At 37.7% G+C, this 20,762-nt stretch overlaps 1 protein-coding gene across 10 annotated transcripts in view; it reads right to left on the reverse strand.

Moving 5' to 3' along the window:
* The window catches only part of LOC124148564 (regulating synaptic membrane exocytosis protein 2-like), an 84,373-nt gene continuing 63,611 nt past the window's right edge, over window positions 1–20,762 (reverse strand). For 9 of the 10 annotated variants that reach the window (XM_046519797.2, XM_046519747.2, XM_046519738.2 and 6 more), the window contains 12 exons: window positions 20,625–20,745; window positions 17,323–17,487; window positions 13,587–13,788; window positions 13,147–13,280; window positions 12,730–12,853; window positions 11,741–11,880; window positions 11,406–11,535; window positions 10,611–10,840; window positions 8,960–9,095; window positions 8,231–8,448; window positions 7,785–7,924; window positions 1–7,638 (listed from right to left, as the gene is read on the reverse strand). In XM_046519797.2, coding sequence (XP_046375753.1) covers window positions 7,420–7,638; window positions 7,785–7,924; window positions 8,231–8,448; window positions 8,960–9,095; window positions 10,611–10,840; window positions 11,406–11,535; window positions 11,741–11,880; window positions 12,730–12,853; window positions 13,147–13,280; window positions 13,587–13,788; window positions 17,323–17,487; window positions 20,625–20,745 — 1,959 coding nt within the window. In that variant the 3' untranslated portion in view covers window positions 1–7,419. The remainder of the gene's footprint in view (window positions 7,639–7,784; window positions 7,925–8,230; window positions 8,449–8,959; window positions 9,096–10,610; window positions 10,841–11,405; window positions 11,536–11,740; window positions 11,881–12,729; window positions 12,854–13,146; window positions 13,281–13,586; window positions 13,789–17,322; window positions 17,488–20,624; window positions 20,746–20,762) is intronic. The other variant, XM_046519774.2, reaches the window with a different exon arrangement.

The raw sequence follows: 20,762 nt of genomic DNA on the forward strand, positions 1-20,762 counted from the left end.
AAACCATATTAAAGTTTTATTCAGTTCATAATAATAGGATTTATTTTGCCACTCGAAAGTCTAGGAGAGAAAAAAATTCTTAGCTGAGATTGCCTGCTAAAGAATGAAAAAAATGTATAAAAATCTGGAGTTGTTTTTAGCCTACAAAGGCTATATGCATTCTAGGCTCATGTATCAAATTTGCCTCAGAGTCACTGAATATACATGCCATGGAATACACCATATGAACCTAGTAGTTTCTAACATGACAACATGGGGATAAGACTCATAACATACTACCCGGGTCAATCTAAATCAATGAACAGTCACCCAGTTGGCATAACTAAACCATCTAGCCTGTAACACTAGGGGTCTCCATGAAAACACTAAAAGCTTTGAAAGGTGTTTCCTAATATATATGCTGGCACATATCTATAATGTATTTAACACTAGCAAGCTGAATTGTGAGATATACACAGTTTATATACTGATATCAAACACTGCTTTTGAAACACAGAATGCAGATGAATACATAACATGTTATGAGAGGTGTTGCAGTTTACCTAGTTAACATCATAATGGAAAACACTCAGATTTTCAAGTATCCTTAAACTGTCTAAAGTGCCTAACTACTTTGTGAAGCCTTTCTTGCAAAACTGCTCAACTCTCTAAGTTGTATTACAATACCCCTTTGTTATTAGTTTGGTGACAATGAGGCAAACTTGAGCTACAAGAAGAGTAGCACTGAAGATCACCTATATCTAAAGAGATCTAAAAGGGAACATCTCAAGAAGAGAAAAGTAAATAAAAACCACATTGTCAAAAGTTGAGTTGTTCCCGCTCATGTCAGTGTGGAGTTATGAGTTAAAGAGAAACAGGACCTTGCCCTCAACACACTAAAAAGCTGCAAATTGGATTATTCTTTAAGCATTGTTGCTATTCAGTACTGATTATATTTTACTGCTAGGACATTAATAGTTGACACAAAGCATTAATACATGCAATTTAGAGCTTATTACATTTTTCAAAACATGTTTGAATAATTTTCATGTTTGTCATTACCGATTCAAACCGGAGTTCAGTAAATAAATGAATTGTAGTTGGTATACTGTCACGGATATCATGTTTTGTTGTTGGGGATATGAACTGCACCATGTTTTACTGAACCGTGTTTTACTGTTCGAGAGATCACTAAACCTGGTTTTACTTGACTAGTGTTTCAGACAAGGCCACTACTCTCTTCACTTCACTGGACTGCTTTATGTACAGCTGAACATTAGAAGAACTATTGGGAGTTGATCTGGGAAATGTTCTACATACTTCAGTAGCTGTTTAGACACATACCATGGTAACATAATGTACACAATGAAGACAGCAATGTACATAGAATGTACAGAATGATATGAACAATGACGTCTGCCATGCATGCACAGACAGACTTTTCTCCACGTAATGGTCCATTCTCTGTCACTCGTGCTCACGGGAAACTAACTTCAATAAATAAAGTATATATTCAAAGAATAAATAAATGAAATGAACTATGATTTAAAAAATCACCAGTTGAACGTGACCTTGATACAAAGGACATCATCCAAACTGGATGCTGTCCAATGACAATGTTTGTAACAAATGGGTTGAGAACAATTTCACAGTGGCAGCTGCATCAGTTATGCTGACTGGTTGAATTCTCTTCACCATTGTTAATTAGTCAATCACACATTGATTAGAGCTAGTTAACCCATACAACTGTGTATCTAGTTAACCCTAACGATGATCATCAGTGCAAGACCACGGCATCTCATCCCACTGTAGCACAATGACCAGGCATTCCTGGAGGAATAGAACATGTCTAGTATTATACAGAGTATATTGCACACTAGAGAAATAAAACAAATATCACATGCATTGCAATACTGAGTAATGGACATTATAGTAAACAACTAACAACAGGCACAAAAATAGAATTAAAGAAAAACAACTTTACTGGACAAGGCTTTTGGGAGATTCTGTAGGTTAGAACTTAATTCAATACTTCATTTGAAGCAGTGGAAATCATCCCTTTCAAGATATAAACTTCCATATTTCCTAATCTTGTCTGACTCAATGTATATTTTTTTAGGTTTCTAAGTTAAGCTTATTTTAGATGTAGGCATAGGATCATAGTCCGACCAAAAACACATTGTTTCACTCTCGAATCTCAATGTTGACAGTTTTTAAAGTATACATTTTGTACGATCGCATTATTATTATCACATTATTATTGTTATAAGTGCAACTTTTGATATATAGAACAGTTTCTGCGAGACCCTCAACAGTATCCGAGGGATGAGTCACACACCAGCATAGTGTAACCATAAACTGTGCAGCTTTGAACACTGGAGACTGAAGGTAAGCCTGGGTCTGTTAAACATATTTGACAAAAGAATTTATAGTTAAAGTTATAAACGTTTTGAAAACATACTTGGAAATTAATAACAAAATATCACAGACTACAACATCATAACATACTGTTTAATGAGAACACATATTGACCTAATATCTTTATTTCAAAATGGTCATTTCTCTTGTGTGTTGACACATGTGACCCCGAAGAAAACCGCCATCTCTCTCACCCACGTTCCTTTCATTCTACGTCATTCAAACCAGTTAAAGACTGATGATTGGATATATAATTTGCATTCATGGCCTATGATTTAATTTACAAATTTATGTATTCTCATAATTCTTTTAAGAAGCCATGTTATCTGAACCGATGGCTGGTGTTCAAAAGAAAATGGATCACTGCCATTTGAGACAAATTAATGTATCCCATAATTGATTTAAGAAGCCATATTATCTTCACTAATCTCTGGTGTTTAAAAAAAAAAAAAAAATATCATCGCCATTTGTGATAAATGTATATAGTTTTTCAATTTGTTAGCCATTTCTTTTACATATGAACAATGACTATGTCAATCCAAAATACCATAAAATACAATCATTGAACACCAAAACACTTTCACTTTCCTCGCAGACGACAGGTTTAGTATCAGTAGAAGGGTTTTATACAGAACCTCTTCAGCTTATTTCAGCATAGGTAACCTACACATATATGGCTATATATTCATATTAACAATAGTAATATGCTTCAAAGTAACAACAGTCCAATTTCAAAAGCCTGAATAAGGCTTTCAAAGTCAGTCAACAAGGACCAGCTGTGATGCTCAATGTTTCAAACTGTTAATATCACTACGCCAAGATATAAGAACAGGTTATTTTTAAAGAACAGTAACTATTAGAACAAATAAGTAGTCATATACATAATCCCTGATTTTAATTATTAAAATCTACAAAATCCAACCAATATTTTTACATCAAAAAGTATTTGTAACCATTTAGTATTTGAATATACATTAAAGACAATCAACATATTTTCGAGAACAAATTGTGCAACATGCAGTATTCTGAAATGGTAAGATGTAATTTAAGTGTAGATATAATCTCAAATAATCAACAAGTATTTATCACTTTGTGGAATGTACGACTAAAAGCAAGCAATTTTCACATATGGGTAATGTAATAAACAATAGAGTGACTCTTTCAATAACAATTGAAGCTGTGCATTATATCATTTCATACAACAATATACAATTTTTGATGTGTTGTGTATAAAAACAAACAATAAGAAAGATTACATGTAAAATACACATATAATTGGTAAGAAACTATCCAATGCGTAATTGCAAGGGAGTTGTCACTTGGGGATTCAAATATGAACAAGATTAAAGGGATGTAACTCTTTCACAATGTACAAGGGGAGATAACCAAATACAAATAAATATAAGGGTAGATCAGCTATGGTCTTGCAATGCTGATCCCATATTTTAAGCTAAAGTCTACATCTTCCAACAGCTTCACAAATATCTACAACACTAGGGTACATCTAGGCTAGTATCAACAATGTTGTTAAAGAAATCATTCATAAGGCATTAGTAGATAAATGAGTTCCTAGGGAACATGTCAAACATCCCTTGTTTCATGTTTCAAGTAAATTTGTTACATTCACAGCATTAGCATGCAATATCTAAACAGGGAGTAGGAACAAGCTCTTGCATGGAGGAAAAGATGCATGTTTCTTATATCATATACAATTTGAAAAAACTTTGAGGAAAAGAACATTTTAGATTTTGACATGCTCCCTAACTGTATTCAAGTTGAATGCATGCACATGGAATGTGACCCCCAGAACAAACACTGCACAGGAGATCAGAGGATATTTGGCACCAACAATGTGTATTCATCTGATTTCATTACACGTCCTGTCTATTGCTGCATGTGTTGATAGTCCACTATTCAACGTTGTACAAGTTCTGACATGAATTCCAAGGTTCTGACATGAATTCCAAGGTAAAATAAGAATATTTCAAATGAGTCTCTCCACAATAAAACCATTTGGGCTTATAAATGACTTGTATAAGACTCTTTCAACGAAGAATAATTTCATGCAAACAGGTTCAACAGATCATGTACGTGGCCACATGTAGGTACAGGGTCAAGGCAATACTGTTGTCAAAAGTGTCGTCATTGGTTATTAGGTCCAATGTGACCTGGGTAGTCTTGGATCTGTCTTAAGGAAGTCTTTGTACAAGGAGTAACTACACACATATCATCTGACAAGGGAAGCAGTGTCCAGATCTGTTTTCTCTTAATTTCCATGTTGGGTCACCTATTTTCAGTTCTGTTGTTATTCTGGGTGATCATTATGACATGCCTCCAATATGCCAGTGAAGAAAGTTTAACCTCCATAGAAGTACCAGCTACACATTCACCAGTTTGTGTGCAATTTCAACTTAGGGTTACATTTGACATATACAGATGTAATGAGCATGACAAATAATTCATGCTGGGGTTAATATTTTGGGCATTTGAAAATCTAAAATAAATCTAGTGGATGAAAAAATGAATACAGTCTTCATATAACGTTTCAAATCTATTTCTTGCTCCCCGATCAAAGAACAGCTACATCTGATATGCGATGGATGGAAAAACAACTGAAACAAGGTGCTTTTGAAAATCCATAGAAAACTGTCATCCTTTAAATGTCTTCCAATGGTTACTCAAACAATTTCAGCAATGACTAGAGAAAGTCATGCAGGTGAGGACAAAAAACAAGATCTGCTTTTTTACAGTGAATGTATAGGCAGTACTGGAACCAACTTCATGCTGGTGTCACCAGTAAGGCTGTTGATTTTCGAAACGAATGAAGGTTTGTTTGCCTTAAATGTCATAAAACTGATGATGTTTTACTTTCATTGTAATTCAAACACCTGACTTTTGTGTTTCCAAGTATGTGGTACGGAAACATGCTTTTAATAGTTCTTGTAATGTGCATATAATGAATTTCTTTCATTTGGTCAATTAATATTAAACACTACTTTGTCCTTACAGGATTATCACTGGAGTGCACATTCATTATCATCTACCAAGATCCTGGTATCTTTGTAACGTAACTGTCAAACAACTGAATTATCCAAGAAAGATATTAACAAACATCAATCAGTATTATGAAATTTGTGAAAACACGAAAAAAGTGTCATCAAATGATATTTTTTTCAATTTTATATTTCAAATATTATTTATTTAGGACATTCCATTATAATTCTTGTTTGTAGCAGAGCTACACTGAACTGTGCAAAAGAGTACAAAAGAGAGTCAGTCAGATTTCAAGTCCCTTTGCTTCAAAGATAACGTGTTACTTGACCTTTATGCACGACCAATAAAAAGACTTTAATGTACCGGTATTAAAAAGACATTTTCAGTTAAACAAAACCGAAAAAAAAGAATCATTTGATAACGTCAACATTGACATGTATTTAACTCCTTGTACAAACAGACACCTCTTACAGCCTACACCATAGACATCCCTAAATATCCCATGCCTGGATCTGAACTTCATATAAACAGTGAAAAGTATTAAATGTTCAAAATATTTGGGCAAACATCATTAAAACATCAACAATATAGAAGGTAGGTCATTTTATTACAACATTGTGAATTAACTAGACTGTCAACACAGCAACACACAAATATTTCTGTCCAAAATGCAGCTTCTGAATTCAAATACACCATTCTAATACCCTTGAATGATGCTATCACCTTGATACCACAGGTCCCTACAATCACACGTTCCTTGTTGTCTAGTGTACTTGCTCCCCATGTAATGGTCCAGACTCCCATACACACCCTCAGTGTGCGTGTCTCCATGACAATATGTCTCCATGACAACATGCATAAAACACTCTTGGTGTGTATCTCCATGACAACATGCATAAAACAATCTTAAGCACAAATTGGTGTAGGAAGAGTACCTAAAAATCCAATCATTAGCAAACGGTGAACCTAGCTATCGTCACGCTACATTGATCCTTCTCAAAATTCATCTCAGGTTCCACATATCCCATCATCCTTTGCTTTTCGGAGGTAATGGGATGGAATATATGTATATGTTCCTCGTGAAGGTGTATTCCTGAGCATATTATTAACCTCTGAGAATCCTCCAACTGAAGGGGAATCAAGGAAGAATACCGCAATGATGACCCAGAAGATGCTGATATCTTCCTGAATTGTCTCCCTTTGAAAGTCAACACCCTCCATTGAACATGTATATTGCATTTGAAACTTGAGAAGAAAAGGTAACACAGTCAGTTCCCATGGCCCCGTGCCCTTGCATAACCACTTAACACAAACGCGTATGTCCGGGCACAGGCAGGCTCCAAGGGTTAACAACAACATTTGTGACATGACTATGACCCTTCACTGTACCCCTATCACATCTATGTCAAATGCTTTACACAAGCAGTGTAGTCTCACCATCAACATCAACAGTAGAAATAACATGATAGTTTGAGCTGAATGAATGTCAAAACCATCATAAACATATATATCACACATGAACAAACATTCAGAAGTAACTTGCAGTATCGAAGCATCCAGCCAAATCTATATCTTGTACTAACACACTTTAATACAAGCCAAGCTGTCTCTTCACACATGATATTGGAGAATAACATGAAATTGTTGAGTTGTCTCCCCCTAGTTAACACTGACAACACCAGTCTCTAAGCTTCAAGTAGTATCGTTTCTACATTTCCTACTAAAACATCTACATCGGAGTCTGCTGAAAATGAAATATAAAACACTTCGTATCAATGATGGTAGATATCTTTACAGAATCCATCTACAAGTATGAAAAAATCAATTTTAATGAAATACACTGAAGTAACACATGTCAAAAAACATTTATTCACTATCCATGTGGAGTTCCAGGCTGCAGCAATCCTGACACAAATCCATCTCAAAACCATGTGAAAAACACTTCGGCAAAACCAACTCGAAATGTAAGCCAAGAGGAGACAACTCTGGTTTTCAAGGTAAAGCTAGTGCTACTGTGTCCCATTACTACTAAGAGCGGCCAAAGGCTTCAAGAGATGACGTCGAACCGCGCGATGAAGACTGAGCAAGGCCAGTGGTGGAAGAATGATGACCCACCAATGAGGAGGTTGTAAACAGTTTGTACCAGCCAATCACAATGTTGCTAAGATCGAGATCTGACAAAAGGATCTGAGCCACTCCCATGAAGACTTTCTTGTCCATCCGACCATAATCGCCCCAAACTGTTACCTACAAACCAAAGGAACAGTTGTTATCCTAGAAATTACGAACATATCATATAACCATATATAATGATATCACATATATCGCAGGTCTTTTTAAGAAACAAACAATCATTTTTGCATGAATATAATTAGGAAATCTACTAAGTGTACCTGTAATATTTTGCCGATGTATGACTCAGTAAAGACAAGCTGCTGCTGGTACAGTGGATCCAGTGTTCTTCTTGCTGTGGTTGTCTTCTGCTTTTCTACACAGGTCTTGCCATCAATGAGATAAACCTTCACATAAGGCGCTGAAAAAGCATGTTAAACATATTTTCTAAGAAATTCATACTTTCCAAATTTATAAATCTTCAACAAACTAAATGTGGGACTATGTTCCATAATCTGGTGTCTATTTTCAGCGTTGTTAGAAACTTTGTAATTAGTTCCTTATGTGAAATGTAGTGAAATCATTAATGATATACCTCATAAAATCTAAGTTGAGTAAAAAAAGAAATGGTGTCCAAATGACTTGAATTGATATGACTGCCAATTTCCCGTCTCCTCCTTTAAATGTTATACAAAACAAAAATTGTATTCTTGGAAGTATTCCCTACCTGGAAGAACTCTGGCTCCAGGTTTTGATAATAATCCACGGGCGCGGATGACCTCAACCTCTAGATGACCTTTCCTGTCATACAAACCGAGCTGAATCTCGCCAAGGCACGGAGATCCAAGGACCTGTCTGCCAACCAACTGTGAGGGCCCTAAACCATCTACAAAATCTCCAAACTGGCCCTCAGGACCAAGACGTGCATGGGTTGGTAGCCAAAGTCTGAAAGCAGAAGATTGTATATATAGTTCTGCTACATTCAAATCTGAAGCTGAAAAAACTTATCAAGCATGTCAAGGAATTTGCACTGATCACAAGCAGATAACTATATTTTGCTAATCCTTCTGAAATGATTACAAAATTACCAAATAAACGCCATATCAAATCAGTATCAGATAACAATAACATAAAGGCCATCCTTTCTAAATAAGAGACAAAAAAATCCGAAATTGAAAGAAATCTAAACCAAAAGCGGAGACCATTGTAAAATTCTGACTATATCATTTGAGTGACTTGTGTTTATGAATCATTATCAAATAGTGATGTCAGTTGTGTTTTTCTGAAAAGGTGAACATCCTGCTCCACGGATTGAACCTGTCACAAACACAAGGCAAGGCAAGGCAAGGCAAGGCAACTGTTCCCCCGAATAACCACAGGAACATATGGTACAAGTATGTATCCTATCTGGATGAAGGTGTCCTGTTTGCAGGGGGAGGCGTGTGAAGGTACTTACACACTTGAGGAGTCACTACTAATGCTGCCAATACTTCCATCTGTGGAGTCTTTACTGGCTTGTTTAGACATTCCACCACGGAGATCCACAGGACCAACCTCCTCACTTCGCTGGAAGGAACTCTTCTTCTTCTTTTCTGAAAGAGGTAAATTAAGTCACAATTATGTCAATGATAGTAGGGACTTAAGAGCAAACTCTAGATAGAGTCAACTCTTCTGTGAAAGTCCAGTTGTATTAAATCTACAGATGATCATGTCGAAAAGTTTTCTAAAATGCTACAAAAACTGTTTTGAGTGTGTCAGTCAGGAACACAACTGGGCTGATTTTAACTCTAAGCAAAACCAAATTGCCCGCTAGGGGGTAGTGAGCATACACCCCCAGAGGAGGTGTTAGATGCTCTTAAACGCCGCAATTATTGCAATACAATCTCAACAGTGGAAATAACCCCAATAGTCACCCCTCGTAAAGAAACAGAGCCAGACCACCTACGGGGAATAACAGTGCTTATATTATAAGGGTAACGCTACTTTTCAGTGCATTATCATTTACAGAAGACCGAGGTCTTCCATTAACTGCCCGACGAAGGAGGGCAGTTGAAAAGACTGGAAAAATAAACAATATCGGTGTTGAAACATTTAGTGCAATCAACATGAATTTCAATGACCCACTTTTACAAATATGGAAACGTTGTAGAACAAACCAGATGACGTCACTATTGCACGTGATGTCACCTTTCCCTATCTCTATGATGTCACCTAACAATGGGCGTGATAATAGCCCGTTGTCAAGCAATATGAGGGCATTATCAAGTTACAGTGGCCCGCTCATTTCAGATAGCGGGCGGTTTAATGATAATTCTATCCATTTTAGCTATAATACCGAATAACTCGACAGAATCTATTTTGAAACTATTGAAATAAACATGACAAACTCAATGCATCATGATCCTTTCTCAAGCATGTTAGTATGACAAGACTGTTAGTATGACAAGACTGCTCTCCATGGCTGTCCCGACAAAGGGGAAGCTAGAAGGTGAAAGAAGCCTCCAATTACAATGCAGAGTTGCGTCCCTTTTACCATGACAGGCCGCGGTGTTGAAACTCAGTTTAACCTCTTCATAATCTTTGGTCTGTCAGCATCATTTCTAGCCACAGAGGTAAAAATCTATAAGCTACATTGTCTTCCTCACACATTTAGCTCACCGGAACTGAGATTCCTGTAAGGGACATGCTGTGTTAGTTTAAATAGGCTTAAATCCAACGTTTGATTGATGTACCTTCCTTGATTCTTTAGGTAAATGTATACACTAAGTTTGGCAAGGTCAGCTAAAGTACAACTGCAACAAATACAGTGATTTGCTGTATGTTTCTGATTCTATCAAGTGATCTGTTCTCTGTTACTATACTACTCAAAAGAAGTTAGGACCACCCGATTCTTTCATTTTACTTCAGTTAACCTGTCACGGCAGACAGATTCTTTTGAATACAGAATGACAGATTGACTATAGTTATACAAAATAATTGTATGATCCGTAATGTCTTTTGAGTACTATGAAATTTATTTATAGACAACTGATCATTCTAACGCAATACGTTACTTTCAAGCATCAAGGAAAGGCTGGTTTGACTCCAGATCCTGAGATTCAACCCACCTGCAAGCTGTGTGGCACTGCTACTCCGACGTGAAAGACCAACAAGCGATGCCACTTTGTGGCCAAGACTAGGCCGCCGCTTTCGTCCCTCTGTTACTGATGATGACACAGCTGAGTCCGACATGCTGCCATCATTCCGGTCATAGCTCTGACTGTCGTTAGCGGTGCTGCGGGCAGCCTGTTGTCGTCTAGGCATGGTGGTTCTGCTCTCCATCTTTGAGGTGAACTCACTGCGATGAAGGGCATAAGGAATTGAAGATTAACCTATCCTATAAGAATGCAATGCAGAAATTCTGCATTGTCAACATGTTGTGGAACACTGAATCTGTTGAAAGATAAATTTTGTGGTTTATGCTGATAGCCTGAAATGTTTTTGTACAACAGATATATTTTTCCAGAATTTAATTGCCAACAATTAAGGGTGTACATTGATCAACAGGAAGGGGTGCTAATTGGGATTGTTCACTTGCCAATATATCAGCAAATGTCACCTTGGGCACTTATTACGTCGAATATGGTAAGATAAGTGTGTACAACTGATTATATATAGAGCAATCAGTTCATCACTGTAGCCTTTATCTGCTCATACATCTAGGGTTTTAGCAATTATGCACCACAATATGTTAATTGGGAATAAGATTTGTGCACCACTTTTTTATTTGTAACTGTCATTGGATGAATTATAATTTTTATTAATCCTGCTCTAAGCATGATACACTACTCCATAGAGTTTGAAATTTTAGCCATTCCGTTTTAAAGAAAATAATGAGGATTATGACAGGATTCATTCTTTACCTGAGACGCCGGTGTGGGCGTTCTGACTGTGTTGATCTCACACTGATGGTGCTGACCTTGGACACTTCAGACATGTCACTTGTCTCAGAAACATCACTTGCAACGTCATCGGACACCTCCGGGCTGAATTCTAAAATGTAATGGGAAAAACTTACTAATTCACCAACATTACTACTCAAATTGCAAAATATTTTTTTTTTTAAAGCATATCTAAATTGCTACTTATATTTCCAACCTACCAGTCAGGATTTTCTAAAAGATTCTAGACCAAGCAGTCAAAAGTGGTTTCATTATTTAGAGAAAGTTTAACTGTTTTAAGGAAGACCTTTACAAACCTTTAGCTCTGCGTCCTCTATGGCTTCTTTCAGGGTCACGCCCCCTTTCGTATCCCCGATCCATGCCTCGGTCTCTCATTCTATCTCCACGATCCCGATCTATATCCATCCTGCGGTCTTTCCTGTCTCTAGACTTGGACCTGATACAACAGGCAGCAATTTATCACTGAGTTGTTCCAATAAATCTAAACATGACATTCAACGAAAAATGTAGTGATTGATACCCTGTTATGAGAAGAAGTTTGCTTTTACTTGACATGTGATCTCACTACCATGGCAAGCATATCAATAACAGGAAATGCGGATTTCAGTGTGAAGTGAGTGAGTTTTAGACAGTATTTCAGTCATATCATGTCACCTGAGAGGAAAACCTTAAGTGATGCAGGTCCTAGATGCTAAATTACCACTTTGATGAAATCAAAGAGCATTAACTTGGATAGTGTTGACAAACCTACAAACATAATCAGGTAAACTGCAATTCAAACCCACGAGCACACGTTTCAGTCACACCAAAGGGACTCCGCTCCACACAGCTAACCGGTTCTGGAATTCCAGATCAGGTCAACCTGTGATTTTTCACAAGGACCAGGTATTGTTACAGAAGTTAGTTCCCAGAGAGGAGAGTTGGTCATCAGCATCCCATGCCTGCTGTAAGAGGGGACTATGCTTGACGAAAGAGGCAACTAACAGGATCAGCTGGACATGCTAGCTGACTAGGATCATGCATGTCATTGTATCCAAATAGCTTAGACGATGCTCATGATGTCAATCACTGGATTGTCTGGTCCAGACTCAATTATTTACAGACCGCCATCACATAGCTGGAATATTGCTGAGTGTGGTATTAAACACAAACAAACAATACAGGAGTTAGTACAACCATTTGAACATAAACAACTAATATCAATTTATTAATTAATATATCATTTTCTACACCTCCAAGGGCCCCTATGCAAATCTGAGAGATGGATCCGTTTGTGTGTCCATACCTGTCCATATCCCTTCTGGAGTAGTACGCTTCACTGTCAGACAGTGGTATACTTCCAGAACCATGCTGACCCATCTTTATCTTCATCTTCATCATGCGCGCTCTCTCTTCCAGGTCTTGTGTCACTGTAATCAGAATACAGCTTTAACAACTGTGCTACCACAGGTAACTTTACATTAAATCCCTGTCTGAATTGCATTTTTGATCCTCAGCACTATAAACAGGTACAACATTTCTTTAATTAAGCAAAGCAAATTAATTAGGATATATATGTCTTCATCACTGGTCTGATGTTAAAGTATCCAGACATCGTAATTATTTAACACAGCACATCAAGTTAACAGTTTCCTTCATAATTTCCACTCTCTGACCACTTTCCCTGACACACAGAACAACATTGCTGATGCTGGAGTGCTACCTCGGTCTCTGCTGGCCATCTGGGCTTCCAGTGGTATTGCTGGCAACTGCCGCTTCTTTGGTGACGGAGTACTCTGTGGAGTTCCTCCTGCTGAGCGTGCCTGCACTCCGCGAACTCCATGTGGAGCTTGTGACCTTAAGTAAGAAGAAATTATTATCAATCATATTTTCTTAATAAAATCATTTAACAATTAAAACAATTTAACTGTTTTAAAATTCAAACATATGCCAAATTGCATCATTTACACCTGCTGGCATTTCCAGTGGTTTAGTTTTCATATTCAAATTTCATAATCATAATTATGAGTTATATGTATGTATGTATGTATGTATGTATGTATGTATGTATGTATGTATGTATGTATGTATGTATGTATGTATGTATGTATGTATGTATGTATGTATGTATGTATGTATGTATGTATATATCATTTTACTTACCTAAGTTCGGGTGGTGATAGCGACCTTGAAACAACCTCTGGCACGCGATGAGGAGCTGGCGATCGTGATCGAGATCTAGCACCATGAGTTACCTCCCTTGATGGTGACCTAGACCTTTGTGAGTTCCCATGGTCAGGAACCTCAAGACTGCCACTGGAGGTCATATGTCTCCGTCGAGAACTGATCTCATCACGTCCTACAACTGCAAAGAAACATTCTGATTTGTAAGTGAGTTTCAATTTGGGAAAATAATATTGAGAAGCTGCAAACCCTCTATTTGCCGTATTTCCTCAAATTAACTGTTTTCTTTATATTTAGTAACAAACGGCAGACCAGGGTTCTCAGTTTAAGCAATTAGTGAACTTGTGATATGTAACTGTATCACAACGACGTTCTGTGACAATTTGGATGATAAAAGATATATATTACAGTGTTTGCCACTGTCTTGTAGTGACAATTTCAAACTGGCCACAGACCTTTTCTTACAAACTTATAATTTCACAACAACATTGATGAACTAGACTTTTAACCCTGCAGTTGTTTTTCAAATTTACGCTAGCAACAAATTCAATCATGTCCCATTCCAGACATCACAGGGCAAACAACAAACATCTGGTCGCCACGGTCTTGACCGATTGATGTCTATCTAAATGAGGCACAGTGTTAACAGTGTGGCAACACAACTCTACCACTAACATTTACAACCAAGACAAAATGTCGGACAAACAGGTCCACAACTTCATCACCCAACTTCACACCACAAGCACATGTTAAAGATAATTTCACATGCTTTTTGCAGTCTGTCCCTTTTTATCTTGAAAAGGCCAGACCAATTACTTTATCTCTCTTGAAAGATATTTTTATGAGAATTTGAAAAATTAAATCAATGTACACAAGACTTATTTATTCGCGTATAATACACACTCATGTGTTATATGCACCCTTACATGTAGTTATGAGCAATTAAATTCTGGAAAAATTTATCTGTCGTACATTAACATTTCAGGCTGTCACTATCAACCACAAAATATCTTTCAACTCTGTTTTTTTTACCAAAATAATATTCTAATAAGAGCCACCTATTTCTAATTTTGAGAGCGCCCTGGGCGCTTATTACGTCGAATATGGTAGTTGGAACACAGGAGACCATGTCATTGGAAATTAAGGTCATAACTGTCATACAAGAGTCAAATTAAGATTAGATAAAGATGCATATACTTGTAAATAGACACATACACTGTATATTAATATTATTATATTACTTTTTGTTCTAACTAATTCGTTCAAATAACAAATTATTGATAATTCAGAAGTATCACAATGTATTTGCCAAATTGACTGACATGAATTTGGGCAGCAACCAGTCAGCTCTGATCTATCATTACCACACTCTAACTGATGAGTCGTCAGAGCAAGTAGATTCCCTTGTAACATACAAACATATATGATTGATACAGTTGGTTGATGTTTCATGTTTCGGGGGTTCTTTCAATCATTGTAAAAACTGTTAGGCTGATCTGTGATGCAATGAAAAAATTTGGACTGGTCTCAAGTCTTTTCTTAAATCTATTGAGTACCTGTTAATCTTCTGTAGGTTTGTGTGATACAAAGTTTTTACTCTCTCCTGTGTATATGTCCTTCTGGATGTCAACATTTCACCGATTGTTCCACTTTACAGAACAAGGGCAAGCACTCGTATTTATTCTATGGTTGGTCTGGTGATTCAGACATGGCAGCATTTTGATTTGAAGACTTGCAGACATATTTGATCCTTATTACTAGTATGTCTCAGAGAAATGTGGCAGACCGGAGTTTGTGTGTGCTATAAGTAATAAACTACAGAGTGCATGTGAGACAATAATGCTGAGTGACCTGTACAGTTTAAAGGCAATGTAGCACTGTGTCACACAGGCATAGTGAGCGAGTATGGTTTTACGCCGCTTTTAACAATATTCCAGCAATATGGTGGGGGGGGCACCAGAAATGGGCTTCACACATTGTACCCATGTCGGGAATCGAACCCGGGTCTTCGGCGTGACGAGTGAACGCTGTAACGCTTACCCGACCGCCCCACACACAGGCATAGATTATCCACTAGTAAAACAAGAAGCAGTGCTGTTTCTCTGCTGTTTGTAACTGAATTATTTAGATAGGTATGTGTGTCAATTTATTCTGTGCAGAAAAAAGGGTTCACATTAACGTGGTGCACAAAACCAATGTAAATTCTTTTGATGTGACATAAAAAAAACAGCACTAAAGAAGGTGTCCTCTAGCACTTCAAGCAGGAAGCTGCAGATCTGAAATCTCTAACATTATTTTTCAATAATTCTATATGCTTATGAAAAGTGATTTATCAAAAATGTTTGAGTGATTCTAAAACTAGCTTAATACGTCAAATACGAACAGTACATGGTCATAAAACAGCTGAAAAAGAAAACAGTTTCCATGGTAACACATGCAAAGGATTTACATATTAAAAACATACCGTGGGCCAAACCATGCAACTGATTTCACTTCCTGAGAATTTTTCATTTTTTAATCAAATTCTCCATTCTTGTTCATACTGTTTCCTAACTTTGGACTTTCTTGTAATCTCGAGTGCCCTCCCCCCCCTATTTCTTATAGGTAGTGATAAAAGGAACTTATTAGTGCCACTCCAGTTGATGATTCAGTGTAACATTGAGGAGAAACTGTTATGATTCATTTGAATTCTTGTGTGTTAAGTGAACTACGTAAACTATGGTTATAACAAACTCAAAGGGACCACTAATTTTAGTTTATGATATCTGACGTTCGTTATACGCCTTTCGACCGTCAGACATCTTTTATCAAGTCATGTGACATGTTACTCAATAAATAACAAAAGCGTGCACTGTACATGTACAGAATATGTCCACTTCAATCACTGTTTAACTATTGTTAATTGAGGTAGTAATTTGAGGACAAGGTGTCAGTGCTTAAAAGTAAATCACTTGCCTCCAGTTGTTTATTGACGCTCTGAACAGCCGCGCCTGGCCGCGTATGTTTTGATAGGCAGACTGGTGACACGTGAGGAGCTTGACTCAAGAATTATTTCGTTACGAGCTTGTTCATTATATCGATAAACTTTATATGATAAACTATATGGCAAATGGCCGGGACCAAAAGAACAGTTCGTTATATCTGTCAGTTTGTTATAAGCATGTTCGTTATAAACATAGTTTACTGTATACAATTTAGGTTGACACCACAAGTATATCACAGCCATGACTTCTGCAAACAAATGCAGCAGCAACATGAGAAAAGACCCTACCTGTATACTAGTATATATGCTACCATTACTATCCATACTAAAAACATAGGGTATAGACTGACAACTGTCTTAACACCAAGGGAGGGTACGGACAGGAACAGTACACATTGGTAGCAAACTACACTACACAACCACCGGATGTATCAGGATGGTGGTCACATGTTGCAAGACACATTTAAGATTATTAAATGTACTTCAAAAGATTCAGCCAAGAAATGAACAAATTACACACTCCAATAAAATGTCCTTGCACATATTCCACAAATTACATACTGACATGCTGTTAGAACACTGAAGATCTTCATTAGGATAGAATACTAATGATTTCACACATCTTTGATAAATACTGTTCGTACTTGACGTCTACATACTGACTAGCAATGGAGACAACAAAAGCAACTACTGTGGGATCACGTGACATAGAGAGCGGCACTGATTGGCTACCTGTTCCGCTTCGTCTGCGTGTACTGGGTGGGGACTCGCAGTCACCATGGTGACATGCATGTCGTTGATCATTCCCATCGGATAGTTCATCTAACCCTGGGGGAGTGTTACACGAACTCCCCACTGAACTAATGCTAGCACCATCACTGCGACCAATACCGCCACCTAGTGGATACCATGGAAACTATTTTCATTCTTGCTACATTGTATATATTTAATACACATAATCGGTCACTGCTAAGGGTACTTACCCTATTGCTCCAAGGGATATAGTTTTACACTGCTATTACTATGGGCGAACTAGGTGTCAACTTAGAACTACTAACAAATGACTGCCAGTATTATGGGAACATAACTAGATGTCTAGATATCTATCTTACAAGCCCAAGGAAACATAACTATCTATAGCTACACTAATAAAGAATAGATACTAAGCAAATAAGTAATGCCGACTTCATAAACAGAAGTTTAAGGAAATAGGGACAAGTCTGCATCATCCAACTACTTCATAATCTATAGATTAACCAGTTAATCTGCTAAACAAGTGGCAGATATCAAGTTATATTACCAGGGCCCACTTGCACAAAGCGATCTTAGCGCTATGACTATTGTAAGCCTATGTTAAAGTATGGGAGTTACGGTCATCTTAGCGCTAAGATCGCTTTGTGCAAGTGGGCCCAGAACAGGGATAAGGCCAGAACATTACAGATGTTTCAAACAAAAAGGGCTTAAAACTGTAAACATTGGAGAAACTTCACCTAAGAGACGAAGAATAATATTTCATTTGGTGTCTTCTGATGTCATCACTGATTTTAAGTGATTCATTGATATAATTTTCACCACTATTTTGCCTTTTATGCCCAATGGAATCTGTTTGGGCAGACAATTGAGACTTCTTATTCTCTGGCTTTAATGTTTTATATTAAGGTACCAGATAACATAAATATTTTATCAGTTTTATATAAATATACAAAATACGAAAACAAATGTATGCAGTTGATTAGGTACTTCAAACAAAGTAACTGTCTTTGAAGCTACAATTCAGTACAAAATATCTACATCTACAATACTACTGTTCAACGAAGGTAACAAACATGTATTTTGGGGGGTAAAAATATCATTTATGCTTATCCTATCCCATACTAATTGGTTAGTGAAAGGTAGCTGAAACTTCCTGAACTGTGTTCCCAGAAAACAGAAAAACATCTCATCAGAATGCACCCCTGGTCTGCGCAGGCGAAACGGCGACACATGACCAGTCACCTCGTCACTCTCTCTTATTCTCCATCTTAATGGTCCGAAAACACATCAGTGGAGAGAGGGGATGGCCGGGAGGGAACTCATGTGTATCGAGTCAGGATAAGTATTGATAATATTTTTACCCCCCAAAATACATATTTGATCTTTTCCTGACTCATACTAATTGCAAAAATCTCACAGTAGGCGGTGGGTTCCACCTGTATGTGTGATCCCATGTATGTGTATCCCATGGGAAGGTGGTTGATATTCTGTGTTGTTTTTCTTCTTCTGTTGGGGTACCACCTTCCTTTTCTTGGATATTTTAGGCTTACATAAGATACTGATCTTTGTTTACATTGAACGATCATCATGAAAGAGAAGAGCAATAATCTTAAACACAATCGTTCATCACTCATGTGCTGAATAACATAGTAAAACAGAGGGCGTGGACTGTCTGTCGTTGGTTATGAAATAGTAACCTGATGTCTCCATGATCTTTGGGTGGGAGTAATCTTTCATCAACATCTGGTAGGCATCGTCAGTTGCTGTGTAACTACTAGGGGTCTGAATTGATGAATGCCAGCCACGTCTTCTGTGGCAAAATCTCTGAGATAGTGATTGGCTGTGTGATTGTGTCTGATTTTCAGAAACAACCTTTCATGACTGTGGGGATAGAGCAGTTACAGTGAAGTGCTAAAGAAGATGCTATAGCTCTAACTTCATGAGGACCGGAGGCTGATGGAGGATCCCAACTGGCTGCTCTGTATGCCCAGAGAGTGACAGCTCTCATCCAGAATGAAATGGTCATTCTGGAGACTTCTGTAAGTGTATCCCTTGAAAAAGGGCTTGAAAATCCTTTGGATATTGCGGACTGGTCAAAACTCTCCACTTGTCATCATTTAAATTCTTCGAACTATGAATAGCTAGGGAGACTGCTTTAGCTGATGGAATATCCTTGTCTTGTGAAGCTATTTTTGTTACGTTCCATATGTTCCAGTTGGATGATCATGCTTTGAATGAGGACTTAGAAGATTTGACCATTTAGAGAATTTTAGCCCTGGACTTCCTGCTAATGCAAGTAATACTTGCTGCATAACACTGGCCACTATATCAGAGTCCCTAAATGATGATGCTATCGCATCCTGCTGTAAGACATTAGGTTGTGTAAATGTTGTAGTCTGCTGAACACTGGGAGCTGCGCACACCTATTTTGCGAATGTCTGCATCTGTGTACAGATTGGTTGCTACATGAAAGACTGATCCCAAATATGAGGATGCTTCTGAGATGTTGGGGGTGTACCCGCGGTTTGGGGCTGCGTGAAGGTAGTCGACTTCTGCTACTTCGAAGTAGACTTTTTTAACCCCTTCCCGCATCCCTTCTTAGCTTAAGCAGTGTGCTTTGTGGTGATGATGTTAACATAGATGTGTTGGCACCTCATTGTAGAATCGCTAACGACAGTAGGTTCTTCTTTGGTTGAAGACTTCATCTTTCGGTTTGGTTGTGCGTTAATGAGGCTGTCAATACTGCTGCTGCCCAGGGAAGCCGTTGTAGGGATATAATGCAATGGAGGAAGATCAGAAAATACTTCTCCTAGAAAGTCAAGCTCTCTATCTTCCGCTGAAGAAAGTGCTGTTCCTTGATGAAGTCAAGCTAAGAACTAAGAAATATTTTAGGCAAATTCTTGTTAATAAAGTTAAGCCAAAAGTTAAAAAAGAGTCTTAAGATTAAATTGACAGGACAGCTCGGATTACAAAGTTTTCCCCAAACTCTCAGTTGGCACGAAAATGAGAGAATGATAAGTGGTACCTGCGTGGACCAGGGGTGCATTTGGGTGAGATTTTTTCTCTGTTCTCCGGGAACACAGTTCAGGAAGTTTCCACTATGAGTTTTGACACTCGGAAATGAGAAGAGATAAGCAATAAATATGAGTCAGGATAAGATAAAATCATGTCTTTACCATACCTACAGATATGTATATATTACGACTTCTGCATAGTGCATGCTGTTTGGAGTGCTAGATCTCTACTGTGTATGGAGATGCTGAGGACCCATTATACCATACCTTGCACTACGCCTATGCCATCGTCAAAGTCCAGCTCTGACAGATCGCTGTCACTCAGCCCGCGAGTGCTCACCGGTGGGGACAGATGTGCTTTCAGGTCGTAAGGATCTTGGGATGTTTTCTAAACAGCAAAATACC

This window comes from Haliotis rufescens, unplaced genomic scaffold (assembly GCF_023055435.1).
Source record: "Haliotis rufescens isolate VD_foot unplaced genomic scaffold, xgHalRufe1.0.p SCAF_1, whole genome shotgun sequence".
Classification (NCBI taxonomy): domain Eukaryota; kingdom Metazoa; phylum Mollusca; class Gastropoda; order Lepetellida; family Haliotidae; genus Haliotis; species Haliotis rufescens.